The sequence below is a fragment of the Colius striatus genome, chromosome 7, assembly GCF_028858725.1.
Source record: "Colius striatus isolate bColStr4 chromosome 7, bColStr4.1.hap1, whole genome shotgun sequence".
NCBI classification, from domain to species: Eukaryota; Metazoa; Chordata; class Aves; order Coliiformes; family Coliidae; genus Colius; species Colius striatus.
The window spans coordinates 17,339,645-17,359,010 of NC_084765.1; the positions used below are offsets into that span (position 1 = coordinate 17,339,645).

Consider the following 19,366-nt stretch of genomic DNA (forward strand, 5'->3'; position numbering starts at 1 on the left):
TATATCTGGGAAATTATTTGTAATGCATTGCAGTATTTCTATCTTTGACATAAACTCTCAAAAAACACAGTTGCCAGGAATGAAGCAATTTGTTAACAGGTGGATTTATTATGAGTAATTTCCTAACGCTTGTCCAAGTAATCAGATCAGATTAATCTCAAACCACTTAAAAAAACATGAAAAACCTTGAAGAAATAAACCTGCCTTTAGAGATATGGCCACTTCTTTTTTGTTGCCCTCATAAATGGAAGAAAGATCATAATCTTCATGCTCTACCGTGTGTTTGATTCTCAGTATAAAAAGAACTGATGATCCTGTCACATAACCCTTAAGATTCTGTGATATGCTAGAAAAATCATGGAATAACACTCGTGTGACCATACCAGAATGACTGAACCAAGCTAGGAGAAAGTCTCTGTCTCTCTTTGGTATCTTTTGTCTATGTATTTATTTTTAGCTCTTATGTGTTGCTCAAATGTTTTTTCCTTAATTGTTTAAGTGAACTGTGCTTACTGAAGCATTTGGGATGATCAGTAATTTTTTTAATTAGGGTGGATGAACTGTAAAAAAGAGTTTCCAAGTTATTTTTGTAGTTTCCTGAAAGTCTCAAGTATTAGTCACAGCACATATTTGTATTTTCCTATAATGCAAATTGAGATTTATCATGTCTATTGTAATTATGTTAGTGTAACACTGGCAAGTTTTTCAGTGTCTCTTAGAGTGCTGGCTAACTTTGGCCTTGTGGCTTAGGATTACTTATTGTGTGAATTTCTGCTTTGGGAGTACAAAATTTACTTCTTCTGAGGCAGAAGAACTCATGAGCTTTGAGGTTCACAGGAGTTGAGGAGACTTGAGATATTCCTTGTCCTGTTCCTGCCGTGTACTCTGAGCTTTGAGAGCTAAGAAGGGGCAGATTAGAGTAGATCATATAGTCTTTTAATCAGCCAGAGTCTTTCTTGTGTGAAGTAAGTGACTGATGATTTAAAGCAATTTTCTAGTGCAGTCGTGGTCCCAGGAGAACTTGTGAGAGGTTAAGTATAAACGAAGATTTGTACTTAGGCATAGATTTTTGCATAAATAAATCTCTGCATTCAACAAATAATGGCAATCTGTAAGATCAAGTATTCCATGAGGTGAGTTTTTTTGTTATTCCCTCTGATACTTGGCTTTTCTGGTAGTCCCACAAAAGTGTCCTGTCTTTTCCAGGGTATGTTTCAACACTGATTGTGTTGGTTTTATGTAAGTACAATTGAGGCCTTGATCACCCACTGCTATGGAAGGACTTCCTTCCATGGGTGAATTTGTAGTGGAAAAGCACAAGTGAATCCATGTGGTCAGATGGCTGACTGAAGTTCATACACTTTTTGGTGGCATTCCTTTGTTTTCCTCAAGTCCACCATTCCTCTTGCAGATAGTGACACAGAAGAATGCTTTGGGAAAGAATTTAAGAGCTAGCTTACCATAAATCAATGGTAAGCTAACATGGTAAGGGCTTATTCTTTGTTTATGCCTTTTCTCCGGGACCTCCGGCTTGGTAGGCTGAAACAAAATCGCAGGCTATTCTGTTATTTCTGCTTAGTAATTGCTCTGAATTAGCAGGTTGTGTGTGTGAAGCCTTTGGCGCTCACCATTTCAGACTGAAGATAAATGGTAGGAAAGATTGTTGATGAGTTTGTTGTAGATACATCCACCTTTGATGGTTTTTGCACACACATACACATATATATGAATAAATAGGTAATCTGTAACAACATAAAATGCATTTACAGTTACTAATAATTCCTTCTTTTCTATTACAAAAGCCCAGACTATCTTGGAAAACTGAGAATGGTTTAGGTTGAAAAATTACCTCTGATGGAACCTCAGCTGAAATTGAAAGACTGCTTGTTGAGATATTGGTCATTAAAATTCTGTCTAAGCTTTCTGAGGCATGAATTATATCGATTCCCTAGCTCCTGTGCTAAAAGTTTTCTACATGTCCCCATTAGACCAAGTATACTGTGATAACTTCTCTATGATGTATGCTATGCAACTGCACTTTGCCAAGAGGTATATGATTCGGTATTGTTTTGCTTTATCTTCAGTGAGCTGAAATTGAGTGCAATTATTATGCTCATTTCCTGTAAAATAGCAGATATCTGAACAAAGGTCCTGAATTTCCATTAGAATGAGGGCATAAAGCATAAAAGCATTAATAGCAGAGCAATGATAGAACTGCATTAGGTAGAATGATCTTGTTCTCCAGAGCAACCACTAACAAATGTGAATAAGAAAGTTCTGCTATGGCAGGAAGTCATTCCATGATGGTGTTATGCCTTTTCCACAGACCTTATATCACCTACTGTCACATTTTTTCTATCAATTCTCATATTGTGCCTGTGTTGCAGTTGGCAGTCATTTACCTCAGTAGATATGACATTGAGCTGAGTTTTGACTCCAAGCCTCCTTAGAGACCAGCAGCAGTGGAATGAGAGGTTTTTCACTGGTTCCTTGCTGAGAGAAGAGCTGCAGAGTCCACATTTGATATTCTCTAAAACTTAGGCTAGTTCCAATTTTGCCTTGGAATTGGGTTCTCTTCAAATATTTCTGGCACTTATTTTTTTTAATTCAGTGAAAACCAGCAACAGCCATGGGGATATCTCTGCAGTTAGACTGGTGTAAGTGCAGAAGCTATGATTTAGTTTCAGATTGATGCACTTATCTACAGCATTTTGTGAGACTTAGTGCATGAGATTACTATAATGGCTCATATTTAATTGCTTCTGTCTGGAACAACCTTTACTTTCTTAAAAGAGGGAGTCAAAAGCAGGATTTTGTTTGCATTAGTGGCTGCAAGAGTAGGATAGGAGTTAACAGACAGAGCAAGTTTCTGTCTCTATAAAAGACTTCAACTACATGAATAATTAGCAACAATTACTGTAACAGTGCACACATTTACTTCTTCCTTATAACCAAAATGTAGCTATATGTAAGAGTTATGATGAATGCCAAGAGATGTGAGACTCAAGAAGGAAGACATATTTTGAAACAGTAAGGAGCAAAAGAACATGTGACAGTCATGTGCACTGCATCGTTTGCAAAACTGTACTTTCTATGCATTTATAATTGTTCTATTATATGCTATATTAATATTGTCCAAACAGAATTTCTCTCTTGTTCTATTATAAAGCACTGATTTAATTTGACTGGTTTCAACAGCTCTGGTCTTTTTTTTCAGTGGTAGGACAAACCTATTGAAGAAGATTTTCCTCCTTTGAGTTGGGTTTTGCTAGTATCAAGTGTAGTTTCTATTCTTGCATTGTCTTTTATCAGCCTTGCTGCTGGGTTGTGTCACAAACAATCTTAAATCTTTCCATAGTTCTTTTCAGAATCTGAAGTGGCTTAAAAGTTGGCTTTCACAGTCAAATTAATTACTTGAAGCAGACTCCTAGGCAGTAAATCTGAATAGCAATATAATTTCAGGTTATATTTTATATGTTACTGATAATTACAAAGCATGGTTAAAACGTGATAATTACTGATTTGTTATTTACACTGAAGAGTTTTAAAATGCTGCTTGGAAAAGTGGAAAAAATGCTGGTCATGTTGTAGTTAGGCTACATAACTGGAGTCCTGAGTGGGGAGTAAGTTTATGAATGCCTGAGGAATTAGTGCAGAAAGATAATATTGAAATAAGATCCAAAACCTCGGAATGTTTTGTGGTTTTTTTACAACTGGAATAAGTTTTGTTTTAAGCGAGCTATTTCTCTGCTGCAATTTACATGTGTTGTAAAGATAGGTAAGGGGAAAATTAATCACGATATAAAGTGATCTTGGAATTGATGTCTGTAGACTCACGAGTAACTTAAGAACAAATTTTGTCTTAATGATTTGAAAGTAAGACAATTATTTGGTTCTCTTCGAAGTGTCTTGAAAGAAACCTTTTTGACAGAAAACCTTTTCATGCAGGCTTGTAAACTGTGAACCCAGAGCCCTCTAGTGTTAGCCCTCGTAGAACAGACAATTGCTTAACACTGCCGTTGTTCCGCCTGACCTGAGAGGTATTCAAACCTGCGTCAGAGCTATCCAGACAACCACTTTCTTTCTTTACTTAATTACGTATCTGTAGTTTAATAAAATAGTCAATTTATTTTGGAGGAACACAACTGATCTCATTCATCCCAGTTTTTAGAAAGGTTTTCTTTGAAGCTAGTACCCAGTCTGTGTCAGCAATAACAAAGACAGGCATGGAAATGTAAAGGAAAATTTGGGATGTCTGCAAGGTTGATCTACTACATCCACTGCCACTCTCCATTTTTCACTTACTATGTGTCTCATGCCAGGGAGTCCCTGTGAGTCCTTCCACGTGCTCTTTCATGCCCTGCTAAGGGTTCCCATTTGCTCTTTCCCATCACTGGGACTGTGTCTGTGATGAAGATCCTTCCTTCTCCAAGACAGGATCTTCAGTGTGTATTAAGCCACAGGTTCTGTGTGCCTTCATGGTTTGCCTTGGCTTATGTTTCCCTTGTTTCTTTACCTCCTTGTCTCCTCACGTCAGGACCAAAGTCTGTCCACCGCTTCTGATTCTTTTTTTAAATTTTCTTCTAATGCCATCAAACTCTAGGCTCATTTTTGCCTCTGCTGTCCCTATCATTATCACCTCTCAGTTCTCCCAAGTGCCACATATTAGGTCTCGTTTTTTTATTTCTCTTCATATTAGTTTTTCTTCTTTCAGTGAGTTGTATGAAGGTGCTGGTGGCACAAATTTCATACAGTTTTCCAAAGAAGGGAGTAGCTGCTGGGATGTTGATACAGGCTTTGCATGGAAAAACAAACTAATTATGTTGAAGCAATATATAGGAAATCTGTTATTTTAGTGAGTTAACTGTGGACTGGGAGCTGTTGTGGACCAAAGAAGTGCATAATAATTGATTTTATATTATAATTTATATAATTTATTCTGCAGAATAGAACAATAGATAGGTAGAAAAATAATTTCCTAGCTTGCCTGAGAATGCCAGAGAATCTATCACTCACTAAACCAATCACGAATTGAGAAATAGTGGCGTATTAGGAAGCATGATGTGTTAGGTGGAAAGGAGGGAATAGAGCAGTATGCACCTGGGACCTCTTCAGGAAGCAGAAGAGACAAAGGACTGAGGAAACCAGAGAGTGAAGTAACAGGAAGCTGGGAGGAAATAGGCATTTTTTCCAGCAGGAAGCATATGTTACTAGTGATCCTCAGGGTTCACCTCTGAGTGGAGGGAATATATGGCCTGTTATTGTTGTGTTAAAGAAAAATGGGTGAGAAAGCAGCCTGAGCTGCTGCAGGACATCTGCAGAAAGCCTCTGTTACCTTCTTACTCCCTCTGCTGAGCTGTCCAAACTGTAGGCTAGGAGAAAGGTCAAACCTTTAATTTTTTACTGTTCCTCCTACTGATCCTTATGTCATACAATCTACAGTCAGATTTGTGGTGTCTGCTTCCAAGTATAGCGTAACTAAAGCTGCATAGTAACCTGTCAAAATCTGTAGATTTACAATAGTGCAGTTTCAGGTTTGAGATTTGTGTATGTTGCAGTGGGTTCTGAAATATAAGACTAATTTCGAATACTTAGGGTAGTTTCTATCTGTCAGACAGAGAACTTCTGGAGCTACAAAATATGTACAATTACTCAAGGGTCTGTGTACAGACTGGAATCTCACTATTTGATACCATCTGAAGTGATGTGCTTCGAAGACTTTCAGTATTTGCTATTGAGTGTCATTCATTCAAAGAAGCATCAAAGCTCTACAGGAGTTTAGGTATCACAGACTAGATTGTTTTTGGACCATGAGCTATTGAAAAATGACTGTAGTAGGATGAGAAGCAAATATTTTATGGGACCAGCAACCCATATGTGAGAGATTCAGTGAAAACTCAAAGGAGACATGCTGTAAAATGCTTAAAATTTATTAATCATCGTTACTTTTTTTTCATGAGGAACAAAAATAAAACAATATCCCAAGACAAAACAGGAGCATATACCACATCCAGATAACACAGGTAAGATTAAGAAATGGAATAACATTAATTCTGACAGAACTGACCCAATAAATCATTTTTCCAAAAAACAAAATAAATAGCAATGGTTCAACTTTTAAAAACTTCCTAGGAAACAATTTGCATATATATTATTATTAACTTTTGTTTACAAAAATCCTTCATGTGCCCTTGTTGGCAAAAAAATATATATATATATATATGCTTCTTCTGTAAACAGTTAACCACAAACAAACAAGTAAAAAAAATTCCGTATTTTTCATACAGTTACTATGCTGATGGTGTTATGTAAACAAAGAGTAGTATGCAGCAGCTTTTCATGACAGAATTTCTTTCTTTCTCACAAGGATTTCCTGTCATAAATTGAAGTTTATAGTTTGAGAAGGTATGGCTTTCTGCAGTCCAAGTTTTCCTTAATACAAAAAGGAAAATAAACAAAAAGAGAGGTACAATTTTCCTTGGGTTTTGGTTGTTTGTTTTCTAGACTTTAGCTTCTGATTTGTCTCAACAAACTGAAATCAACGTTGTAAAAAAGGTTAGTCTATGTCAACAAAAATATAGTCAAATATCTGTATTATGCCGTCACAGGCAAGTTGCAATCTTAGTCTCAGACTTTGTGCAAGTGTAAATTTTGCTCTCAGCCTCATGGTATAGCACTGCTCAGAAGACAAACAAACAGAAAAATCTCGAAATGACCTTATGCTGTACCTCTCAAGATGTGAAAGACAAGACATGAAAAACAATGGAGATGTATGGTCAATGAAAACAGAAATAATGTAGACAGATATACTAAGTTTTAATGCAGAAAATATCATCTGTTCATCAAAAATTGTAGCTGCTTTTGTCACTTTTTTATTTTTTCAAAGTTTTTTTTAATCTTGTGTTCAGCCCTTCTTCCCTCTAGTTTGAATTTAAGACATTCACTTGTTCCTGAGAGGACTTTTTTTGGTCTGTCACCTGTTGGGCATTGCACTGAGCCCTCCCACAGGTGCATTTCTCCACATAGAGGTATGAGTGATCCAGGTGGGTTCCATCTCTGCACTTCAGAGTCACCTTTCTTAAACTGGACTCAGCTTCTTGACAACATGAGCATTTATGTTCAATTGTGTCCGTAATTGGAGAATATCTGATTGCAAAACCAATAGAAGAGAAAGATTCAGAAATCTCACTCATTACTAAACATAGCCTGAAGTTGTGTGACTATTTCTCAATGTCACCAAATGTGGTGAAATGTAAGTATGTTCCTCCTTACTGTAAAAATTGATTGATCTAACTCTTCATTAAGACACAGAAAAAGTAAATTAATTAACCACATATTAAGCTATTCCAACATGAGAATATAGTGAGAAATCAATAACCTCACTTTTACATGGGTAAAATCAAATCTTAGCTCTACTCACTATGACACTGGACAGGCTGTGAAAACACTGTGAGTCGTGAGGTAATTCAACTAGTACAACATAGTGTCTTAAAACTTCTAGTTAGCATAATTGTCTGAGCACTGGGTGGATGTTGGACATACTAGAAAATTACTTGTAATTTTCTTTATGCAACTAGTGTAAAGACTATAAGAGATATAATTATCTTTTATGCCACTTACCGCGAGGAAGCAACACAGTTCCCTTCACAGTATGTGATCTCAACAGGTTCGGATTTACATCCTTGATATTCAATGACAGTAGTATTGCTCCACTTCCTACAACCTGAGGCTATCACAAACCAAGAGAAAATAGATTAAAATATATGTACATATAAATAGGTTGTGTATGGCAGACAGTTAGTAGTAGAAAACTGGGATGGATGGAGCTGAAATAGGAAATTAGGTCACAATGCATTTCTCTCTTAATTGCCAAGGGCAAAATGGAGAGTCTTGCTAATTGTCCTATCAATGAATGAAAAAGTTCTCTTTTGCTTATGCAGCTTTGCAAGATGCAGAAATAAGGAGCAGTACTGTGGCAACTTATCAATGCACACCCACCTCCCAGGACTGGTTGCATTTTCTTCCTTAAAGGGAATGTATCTATGGAAGTTGGAGAATCGTCCTCTCCTTACCACAAAAAGGCAAACATTGGCTTGGAAAAGTTCACCGTATCCATGTTTTCCAAGGCATACGTGGAAATGTTCTGTGCCTTTCTTTCGACAGGTGTTTGCTTTCTCACTCTAGTGTGAGGAAGTGATCAAAACTTGATATATTAACCTCCTCTGTCTATGTATCTACCATGCAAGATGGACTAATACACCTAATAAGACATATATTACATTACAACTAAATCATCATTACTTACTCTCTGGTTTTCGGCATTCTTTACAGCAGCCATTTTCAGATAGCTCGATGTTATCCTTGAATGGGAAAAAAAGATGACAAGATGACTCAGGTTTCAAATCTGCATACTAAAGAAGAGATTTTCCCTGCTTCCTTAATTTGTCTGGCACCAGAATGTTGGGAATGTTTATTGTATCAGAATCTAATTTCAAGCAAGGCTGAATGTTAAGGGCACATAACTACTTCAGTTCAGTATTAATAATGGTTCTTTGAAATCTGATGAGAGACTGGAACTGCTTTGTTGTCATTGGAGTTCAGTAGTAAAATTTCCAACATAAAGCTTGTAGCACACATGGGATATTTTGAGTGACCAAAGCCAGTACAGATCAAGGACTGTGTCAAAGAGGGTATAATGACTCCTTAAATGTGTATGGTTGCTACTAATTTATGCTGAGCTGTATTAGGTTGAATGATGCTGTAAACTGAAGTAGCTTATTTTCATTAGCTTTGCTCTCAATAAGTCAATTCTAAAAAGAATTTATAATTTTAAATAATTTAGCAATAAAAATCCCATATTTTTTAATAAGAATCTTGCTTATAGGTTACCAGACTATTTTAGAAAATAGCATTATGCTGTATCCTTTTCTCTGGTGTCCAGTCCTCAATGAGATTTGATATATGACCCATTTTTAGTTTTGATTTGCTTTTCTACAATGAAATTTGATGGGGACTAGATTCAGAGGGTAAAAAGAGCGCTATATCCAGCATGATGTTTCTCCTAGGTATTTTCCTTGGACGACATAACCCTCCTATCTCTGGTGTTGGCCACTGAAAACTTTTCAGACAAAAAGAAATAATAGGAGAGTACTTACTGGATCACAGTCCTCCAGGTTAACAGAAGGACAGATTATCTGTGAGATGACTTCAATGAACTGGTTATCGTGTTTTTCACATTTGTAAGTTCTACAGTTATTATCATGTGGGTTCCAGATTTCTCCAACCTGAAAGAAGTTAAAATTAAGGTGAATAAAAATAAAATACATAATGATTAAACAAATAAAACCCCAATCCAGTGTCTTATCATTGCTGCCTGCTGCAATTCAATTACTCTGAACAATTTCCTTGAATTTCAGTTGACAGTTACTTCTTGTATCATACTGCTGTAAGTCTTTTAATTAACCAAGTGAAGAAGCTATGCTTATATCTGGATATGGGCATGTTTTTTGTGTGAATAGGTTAAGTATGTGGACTCATCTGGAAAGATTAATTTGGGTTCCAATGGTCTTGCCATCAGAATTTATGGATATATGCACTCATACAGAATTTCTGAGCAGAATTTCTGCTGCCATCACTGACTCATTCTGTTCTAAATGTCTTGGCTAACTTGAAATTGTTTTTTTGGAGCAGAAAACTGGTTATGAGTATTTCAGTTGCTTCCAGAAGTCTCAGAACTGGAGTTTGATGGCTCAGATTATTCAAGCTGTGTGAGATAGCTCATTTCCTGTCTGAATAAGCATTTGACTAACTTGAGAAAAGATGCAGCAAATAAATGTGACAAAGGCAAAGAAAAGGAAGAGTGAAGAGACTGGTAGTGTTCACCAAAACTGAACTAAAACAGAGATAGTTACTTGGAGCACGCGTGTGATATTGTCTCCCACAGTCACTATACAAGCCACTGCCTCGCACGTGCCACAGCACTGTCCAGGTTTCTTTGTATACTTGTAACCCTGTTTAGAGAGAGAGAGGGAATGATATTGAGTGAGGACACTGACCTTAGCTGGTGAGTATTTCAGTTGAGAGAGGTGGGAATTACTGACAGGAAGATAGCACTCACCTCTGGGCAGTATATGTCACAGGTAACAGGCTTGCACTTGACAGTAGCATGATGAGGGCTTGAGTAAGAGGATTCAGAGCACACGCATTCTTCACAGGAGCCTGAAGGAATGACAACTCCAGGCTAGAAGAAGTCAGAAAAAAAAGTCATTATTAGTCAGTAAAAGCAAATTACTTTGTCTATGCACATCGTAGAAAATACAAAGCTGAACTATGTATGAGATAAACTATCCTTAATTTTTTTGTTGTTTTATTTAAGCAGTTTCTGTTGCTGATAATATCCATTTTGGAATTAAATTCTGATAATGAAGACAGGAGAGCAGAAAATGCCTTTGCTTGTAGGGAGAGTGTTCATTTGCTGACCTTGATTAAATAGCTATTCTAGTTTTATCTCAGGCCTTTCTGCAAAATACATACTTGTGATAGGAGTCTCAAAAACACTGCATTGTGAAACTATGGGAAGGCATATTTTATAGTGAGTTACTCTGTATACTTACTGCATAGTAGGTTTCATTGACCACACAGCCATGTCCTGTGAAGTAAGAAAGATGTTGTCATAGAGGCATAATTTTAAGAAGCAGAAGTATAGGAAAAACTTGCTGCTTTATTGGCCTAATATGGTAACACAGATAACTTTCAACTTTCTCTTTTAAAGTTTTTGTATTCATAAACTTAAAAAAAATATAGCTGTGAATGACACATAAAGAAGGTGCATAGTACTTACTGCATTCAAACTTTGGACAGCATTTTCCAGGCTGCATTATTGTGATTACTTCCTGTCCCTCTAAGCACTGGGGTATGATGGCAGAGCAGAGGCTAGTGTTGCAGTCTGTTTAATGTAAAAGAATACAGAAAATGAAGAACTCAGTTTTAAAGTTTTAAATAAAAGCAATTTTGGTTTGTATGAACTTCAGAAGTTTTTCCCAGGGGGCAAATATGATGGTGTTTACACAAGCTAGTTTAATGAGTAATTCAGTCTATTTGCCCAGCTATTTTTAATGTGAATGGGCTTTTCCATAACCTTTGGTAAAGAGGAATAGACTAGTGACTGCTAGAAAGAGATGCTTCCAAAGAGAAATTTCTACCAAACCTGATCACTCTTAGAGGCTCAGAAACTTTCTTGAAAAATTTTTTAATGTTCAAGATTTCATTTTTTAAGTTACAATAATTTTTTATAGTACTCTTTAAAAATGCTTTGAATTATTTTTGAACACTGTTTCAGGAAGTGGCAATATTGAAAGTTTTCACTGTTAAATTACAGGAAATTTCCAGTAGCTTTTCTGTGTCTAACTATGTAAAATCTTTTCATCTTTATTCTCTTCAGATGTCTAATAAATGCTCTGCAAGAAGGTCCTAAGGAATAAGGTGAGGGAGAAAAGCATGATAAAATCAATAGAAAGTATATGGAATGTAAGAATGTAATATGTTCCCTGTGTTAAAGAACTAAAACAGTACTTACAGCACTCAGTCTTGGAACAGCATGGATCATCTGGTACCTGTACCTGAACAGGCACATAACCTGGTTCATCGCAAAATGTGTGATGTGTCAGAGAACATTTATGTTTTGTACAGTGCACGTCAAGAGTATTTTTGTCACAGATGCATTCCTGGCAATCTTTTGTCCATCTTTCTCCTGGCTTTTTAAAAAAGTAAAAGGAAAATAAAAGCAAGAAAAAGATTATACATAAAATCACGCCAAGACAATGCTGTTTGTTTCGGTTGACTTATTCATGGATATAGTGGTACCTGATTACATCACTCTGTTTATATTTCTAATATTTTTAGATTTTATAAGAAACCCTCCAACTGAAGAAAACAAAGAGAAGATGTTCATGAGCCAGCAATGTGCCCTCGTGGCCAAGAAGGCCAATGGCATCCTGGGATGCATCAAGAAGAGTGTAGCCAGCAGGTTAAGAGAAGTTCTTCTCCCCCTCTACTCTGCCCTGGTGAGGCCTCATCTGGAGTCCTGTGTCCAGTTCTGGGCTCCTCAGGTCAAGAGGGACAGAGAACTTCTGGAGAGAGTCCAGTGCAGGGTCACCAAGATGATCAGGGGACTGGAACATCTTTCATATGAGGAAAGGCTGTGGGAACTGGCGCTGTTTAGTCTGGAGGGGAGGTCTTATTAACATTTACAAAGGTCCAAATGGTGGGTGTCAGGAGTTTGGGACATCCCTTTTTCCTATAGTAGCTAGCAACAGGACAAAGAGTAATGGGATGAAGCTGGAACACAAAAAGTTCCACTTAAATATAAGGAAAAACTATTTCACTGTTCAGGTGAGAGAGCCCTGGCACAGGCTGCCCAGAGGGGTTGTGGAGTCTCCTTCCTTGGAGGTCTTCAAGACGCACCTGGACATGTTCCTATGCGACTTGATCTAGGTGACCCTGCTTCTGCAGGGGGGTTGGACTAGGTGATCTCTAAAGATCCCTTCCAACACCTACCGTTCTATGATTCTGTGATTCTATGTTGGAGGGCACTGGAGGTTATGAGCATATTCACAGAACTATCACTTTCTGTTTGTTAGCGTAGTATGAGTGATACAAGAGGTCTAAAGGAGAAATGATTGAGCTTTGTATGCATTTTTAATAAGAAATAATCATATGACATTTATTTGCAGATTAAATTACAGAGAGCAATTTCTGTAATTTGTATGCAGCTGAGGAAATAAGAATGAAGATTATCAACATCAGCAGCAACAGGTAAAAGTTGTTATCCATCTCTCCCTTTATTTCTAGTAACCTTAGCATGTCAAATTTGTGGAAATAAAAGAAATGCATATTCCGAAGTTCCACTGCTGCTATCTATCTCTTTTTTAATCTTATCTTCCTTTGTCTTTTATTTTGCTCAGTATGTGAGGTGATGGTTATTGAAAGAATGTCCCATCACTTACTGTTAAGTTTCTTAGTAACATGATTTCTGCTGTGGTACCCAGAATTGTTTTTAAGACTAAAGGGAAATGGACATTTGGAAAAAAAAAAAAAACAAACCCCTAAGTAAAACTTTGTTTCAGTGAAATACTAAATATCCTCTTGCTTGACTTGCCTGTCATAAACCACATTGATTGTGATACTCACCTGTCTGGATACTCCATTTGTTTCCTTACAAGCTACAAAGAAAAAAAAAAAAAGTATGGAAATTTAGAACACTGAAAACTGATGTACGTGAGTTAATTTGTGCTGTTTGAAAAACAGATACAGTGAAGATAAAGCTAAGAAGAAAATTAATACAAAGACTAGTTCTTCTTAAATATACCATCTTGGTAGACCTCATGTAAAGGAGAGAAAGAGGGAAAAAAAAGTTAATATTGGTTATTATTCATGTTTGAGATGGGGACACTAAAGGAGCCTAAAGAACAGTAGAACATAAGCATTCTGACTATCAATCCTCATCTCTATTTATTCCATAAAGTAGCTACAGATTACTTACAGCATTTAGAGACACAGATGCTGCTGTCCTCATTTATGAATTTCTTTCCTTCAGGACAGAAACATCCTTCAGTTACTCCATAGCCAGGAAGCTTATCAAGGCTAGAATGGGAGGAATGTATGTATTTCAGTACAGTGTTTTCACAATGAAGCAGGAGAGAGAGCAGCCTGTGTAGAAGGTTGCCATGTCAGATACAGAGGAGACAAAAGAATTTACATTTTATGGAGTGACACAGGAAGTGCATAGTTATCAAGTAGATGGATATCTATAACTCTTGAATAAATTATCCAAATTCACAAGGCATGTCATTATAAAGTAATACTTTTTTTCCTAAGGAAAGGAGATTGCTAAAAATAGAAAAAGAGAAAAATATAAGCGGGTTTTTTTTAATGGATTTTTTGTCTTTCCATACCTTGGGTTACAGGTAGCAGGATTAATTGGTCCACACGGCTTATATACCAAGTTTGCTGGACAGTTGTATGCTGTATAGGAAAAGAAGAGTGATCAAAAATTGCAAATAGCTACATTTTTTTTTTTAATCAAAAGTGACTACAGCCTTGCCACCTTCATCTGTGGCTTCTGTGAGTTAGGGTGTCGCTGTAGTTTTGTAAACTGTAGTCAAGTGTCAGAAATGTTATGGGTTTACTAAATAAAACTAGTTACTACCCTTTTTCACAGAGATTTTTGAGTTCTACAATACTTACGGCATACATTGTTGGTCTTTCCTCTCCAGTCAATGCAGACACCTCTAGCAGCACACTCTGTAGCATAAATCTCCAAACTGGAACACTGCATGGACTCATTGGCCATACGACATCCATCAAAAACACAGCCTTTGAAAAATGGTTCTGGTGGTATCACGTCATGGCATTCTGCAAAAATCCTGCAGACAGAAAAGAAACCCAGCACTTTTATGTTAACCAGTCATTATATAAAATCTATTCCTGTCAGGCAGCACTTCTCAGTTAACAGCATGCGACTCTGCTTCAGAAAGGAATGTACTACAAAAAACAAAAATCTAAAAATGGCCAATAATCTGGTAAAGGAAAGCTTAGGAAATTTTGAAGCTTCATTTTTTTCCTAAGGAGGCCAGTGACTGTAGTGTTTCTGTATGTGTACAAAACTTTTCATCAGTCTGACACCAGAAATTTCATGAAAAAAACATCTGCATCAGTTTGAGGGAAAAGGGATGATGAAAAGAGCTGAGAGAGGAAAATTGCACATACAATACCTCATAACTTTTTAGACACCTCAGCAAGCCCATGTTATAGGGCCTTTACAAGTGTCCCAGCTGAAAAAAAGTTTTGTCAGAGCTCACACAAGTATGAGAAATACTGCAGGAAACAAGATCTTTGTGCTTTTGGAGCTTCATGTTTTACATAAAGTATACAAAGAATGAAGGATGCTTTTTGGCTGAAATGTTTCTGTGTGTTCTGTTAATCTGGTTTGTAACCAGGCTCTTTAGTGGGTACTGAAGGCCCACCTCAAATATAGAGTTCAGTCTTTACTTAATAGTGTAAGACCGAGTGAGCGTATCTGGAATATAGGGATGGAGAAAGATAAATATAAATCCCTGTGGTTGCAATCCAGAGGATATGGATTTTAGAGCTTGCTGCATCCCTGTTTTTCTGACTTCATTTCTCCTTGCTCAGTTCTCTTTGGCATGCAAATAATTGAAAAAGAGCAGTTTCTTTTGCAAAGGCCTTTTACTATACATGTATTTTGTCATTAAGCTCATACTTTCAGCTACTGTCACATTACCGGTCTATAGTTCTTACTATTCTTGTTAGATGCTGCGACAGTTTTGTCTAGAAAGAGTGAATTCCATTTTTTTTCTTACTCGCTCCAGATAAGCTTGCAGAGATAAGGTGTTTTGCATTGAGGCTTTGGCGAAGGTGTGGTTACATGGTGTGGTATTGGCAATCCGTGGCATGTCTTGTCCTTATCAACGATCCAGTGATGAGCCATTTCAGCACAGGAAGAAATCTTACCATCTGGCAAGCGGCATTCATCTAATTTATTATTTGTACATGTTCCTGGAAGAGACGAATTTTGTAAGTCTCATATGCCACATCAGGGATGCACAGTACATTATTGCGATGGTATTACATTTAGATGTGCTGAGCTCATGAAATGTATAACGTGCATTGCTTCATAGGTAGTGTTCTCTTTACAATCATATAAACTGTAATTTAAGTTAGGGAAAAGCAAACAAACCTAAACCCCAAGGAAAAAATAGGTTGCTGAAATGCTGAGCTTTGGATCCTACACAAGTTGAACAACAGACCTGTTTTCATTTGCGTTTTACAGTTGTTTAAACATTTCTATCAATCATAGGATGGCATAGCCAGAGTGAGAATAACCACGGTAGGATGGGCAAAGAGTCCCACCTCTGATTAGTGCATTTGTCTTACCACATTGTCCTTCGGTGTTGTTGCCAAATTTGCTGTAGGGGAGTTTCACGGAGAAAATCAGCCCACTAAAGGTGATAGTTGCACCAATCTCTGGTATTTCAACAATCATGTTGATGCCAAGTTTTGAGAAAAAAAGACCATCTTTTTTGAAGCCTGGTTGGACAATCTTTCCATTGAAGTACATCTGAATGCAGGGTTAAAAAAAACCACCACAACTTCAGAACAAGCACTGCTTTGGCCTGATTATTTTAAATAATATATTTTCATAATCATGCATAAATCCATATTGTTGTGCAACACATTTTATGCCCATTGGTGTCACAATAAGAGCACGTATGTGGTTAATATCTCAGTTTGTATTTGTATTATCACACTATTGCCACAGTGTGATAATAATCTAAGTGGCCTCTATGCATTGTATTTGTGAAGGTTGTGTGCTGATGCACAGCATTCTAAATCCAAGTATTTTCTTTGCATCACTCATCATTCTGTTTATTGAACATATTCGTCATGTGAAAATGGATAGTAGTTTTATTTCACTACAGAAACATCCCTGCCATTATTATGTAATTGCTTGCCTCCAAATCTGTCCCCATACTACGTGTTGCTTGGCATTGGAAGTTGTCTGAGTTCAAAATTAAGTCAATGTCAATGGTGCCAGTTTTATGTAGAAGTCATATTTGTTTGTTAAAGTGTTCCCTTTGTAGCCTGTATCTTCCATGAGCTCATGATGGTGGACATATTTGCTTAATAACTTTTTGTAAGGAGATATTCTGCAACTAACTTCCCATTGAATTGGGATAAAGTAAGAACTGAAGCTGTTTTCTTTCACAGGGAATGGCTGGACTGTTTCAGAATGCCTTTCTGACTATAGGTATAGAGAACTATCATGCCTTTGTGGGGGTAGGGTGTGTATTGACACAAACTTTTCCTCCCACTTCTTGGTATTCGTTACTCAACTAATAGATTCTCTCCAGTGTAACAGTGAGACTGACTTATTTTTAATGGCTTGCCAGCGCTAGTTTAGGATCATGAAGGTAAAGTGTCACCCCCTAGTCACTCCTTTTTTTCATTCATGCCTCTCCCCTCAGTAGGGAATTGGAGGAGAAATCATGCCATGACTCTGCGTGGGGCCTGAAGTTCCCTATGAAAAGGAAGCAGTCCCTAGCCATGCAGCTAATAAGGAACACATACTCATCTCCTCTGCGAGAGAAGAGTCACACTTGTGATTTTCATTTGTATTTCTCCATAATGTGTTTGTTTACGTAAGTAAATGTCATAACATACCAGTTTCCATGAATCAAGCACCAGAGTAAACACTCTTTCTGTCTTTAGCTATATTTCTGTCCATTAGCTATATTATTACGTTTTCTAGTGTTATTTTTATATACACATGCACATGCATAATAGATTCATATCTTCATAGTGCAAAGCTGCTTTTGAAATTTTGGTCTTAGAAACTGCTGTATCTCTTTTCTTTTCCTAATGATATCCTCTGTTGTTATCATCTCTGTGATATGATGTGCTAATCAGTGGCATATGAGAAGAGAAAATATATATATATATGATGAGAATCGGTAACGCCTATGGAACTTTTGTCTTTTTTATATAAAAAGAGAAGAAATAAAAATAGGTACTTTACCACATTGGTCATGACACCATTCATGAGTTCACGGGTCAGCAACACGTGTGCAGATTTGTAGAAAATAATGATGGATTTAGGGCAGGAAAGTCCATCTTCTGAATTGCAGTAATAATTGTCAATGTATACACGGAAGTTGTCATATTTAGGTGTAATCTGTTTCACCAGGACATAAGTGCAGTTTTCAAGGAAAGTGTAATAAGTTCCATCAAAAGTAATATAATGAGGATCACCCCATCCACTGCAAACACCTGTCAGAGAGAAAATACTTAGAAGATTAACATGAAAATTAATGTGGAAGAGAGAATGTAGAAAGTGAAGTGATATGCTACAATTTATAGAACGCCTCTAAGGAAGCAAAATGCTTGTATCATCTGCTCAAAGTTTTGCTTTTTTTTAAAAAAAAGTTATTCCTTAATCTAGTGGTGCGTACATTGACACTGGTATCGGTAACAGCAGCCGTTTTCATCAGGTACCAGTATTGCTGGATATCTGTTCGCACAGGTAATTTCCTTTACAGGTGGGCATGTTGTTTGATTTACTTGTATCTTGTTGTCTCCATTACAGGTGATTTCTGTACAGTTGGATAATTTATATTTTTCTCCACGCTGCAAAATGAACAAAAATTACTGAGAAATTTACAAACAGATATGAACTTTAATCAGATTTTTATCAATGGTATATTGATTTCAGTAATGGTAGCATTGGAAGGGAAATTGTTAGTGTTACTTCGCTTTAATTTGTCATACTAATGATTTGCAGTGTTGATCAGAGATATTCAAAATTTCGATGATGATACGAAGGATCAGAAACTGTTTCCAAAAGTGAAGAAAACCTAAAATGAAAATCTTTGCTGTTGTACAAGGTTGTCAATATTTTACAAATATTTATCTATTTTTATCTAAAAGGAAGTGAGAACATTAATTCCATCCGTTTCTTCTGCATAAGCAATTCTTCTGTGGTTTGGGTGTATATGTCTTAAGATAAGGGAACTGATCTGCATTCTCTTAGCTATATGTACTGTACAGTACTGTCCAAGAAAGTCTATGTACCTCTGTAGAGGTAAGAGGGCAGGAGAAAAGAAATAGGTACAAGCCTCCAAAGTAGATTATATTTTTTCTGCTTAGGAAACAAAATGAGTAAGAAAATCTCTATTATTTCAGAAACATGGTTATTTAAGAAGTGCAGAGGATTCAAAAGTATTTTGCTAGCATTGAAATTATCAGAAAAGATATCTTGCTTTCTCATTAAGAAGGAAAATAAAATATTACATCATTCAAGTTGCCCATGACTAGAAACACTGTTTCTGGAAATCTAAACTTATCAGATATAAAGACTGCAAACTGTTCCTTTCTTGTGTCAAGATAGCAGTGATCTAATTTCCACTATCACAATACAATAAAATAATTACATACCTTTAGAGGAGGGTAAACACCAGAAACACAACCATGAGCATGAGCTTTACCAGAAGTGGTAGGTACAGGAACTGAAGTTGTTGTAGAAGACCATAGAGGTGAAGACGTAGTTAAAGGAGTACTAATGTTACAATGTACGCTGTGACGTTCAACTGTACATTTTGAACTACAGATAGCGTAAAATCTACATCCATCGCTATCAATTCGATTGTAAATCACATCACCTAAAACAACAGAGAATATTAAAAAAAAATTAAAATGTAAAAAGATCAAGAAATATAAATCTGTTAAAAAATATTAAAGATGTATCAAAATGGGAAAAAATGAACAAAAATATGAAAAATTTCATGTAAGA

The 19,366-nt window shown here is 36.6% G+C and overlaps 1 protein-coding gene across 1 annotated transcript in view; it reads right to left on the reverse strand.

Annotated features, from left to right (window-relative positions):
• Positions 1–6,920: 6,920 nt before the first annotated feature.
• The window catches only part of MUC5B (mucin 5B, oligomeric mucus/gel-forming), a 49,606-nt gene continuing 37,160 nt past the window's right edge, over positions 6,921–19,366 (reverse strand). The window contains exons 32-46 of the mRNA XM_061999692.1: positions 19,012–19,235; positions 18,030–18,204; positions 17,597–17,847; positions 15,955–16,138; positions 15,381–15,576; positions 14,245–14,423; positions 13,953–14,022; positions 13,541–13,641; positions 13,189–13,220; positions 10,118–10,240; positions 9,912–10,010; positions 9,156–9,284; positions 8,306–8,360; positions 7,621–7,729; positions 6,921–7,146 (exon numbers count right to left, since the gene is read on the reverse strand). Coding sequence (XP_061855676.1) covers positions 6,921–7,146; positions 7,621–7,729; positions 8,306–8,360; positions 9,156–9,284; positions 9,912–10,010; positions 10,118–10,240; positions 13,189–13,220; positions 13,541–13,641; positions 13,953–14,022; positions 14,245–14,423; positions 15,381–15,576; positions 15,955–16,138; positions 17,597–17,847; positions 18,030–18,204; positions 19,012–19,235 — 2,153 coding nt within the window. The remainder of the gene's footprint in view (positions 7,147–7,620; positions 7,730–8,305; positions 8,361–9,155; positions 9,285–9,911; positions 10,011–10,117; positions 10,241–13,188; positions 13,221–13,540; positions 13,642–13,952; positions 14,023–14,244; positions 14,424–15,380; positions 15,577–15,954; positions 16,139–17,596; positions 17,848–18,029; positions 18,205–19,011; positions 19,236–19,366) is intronic.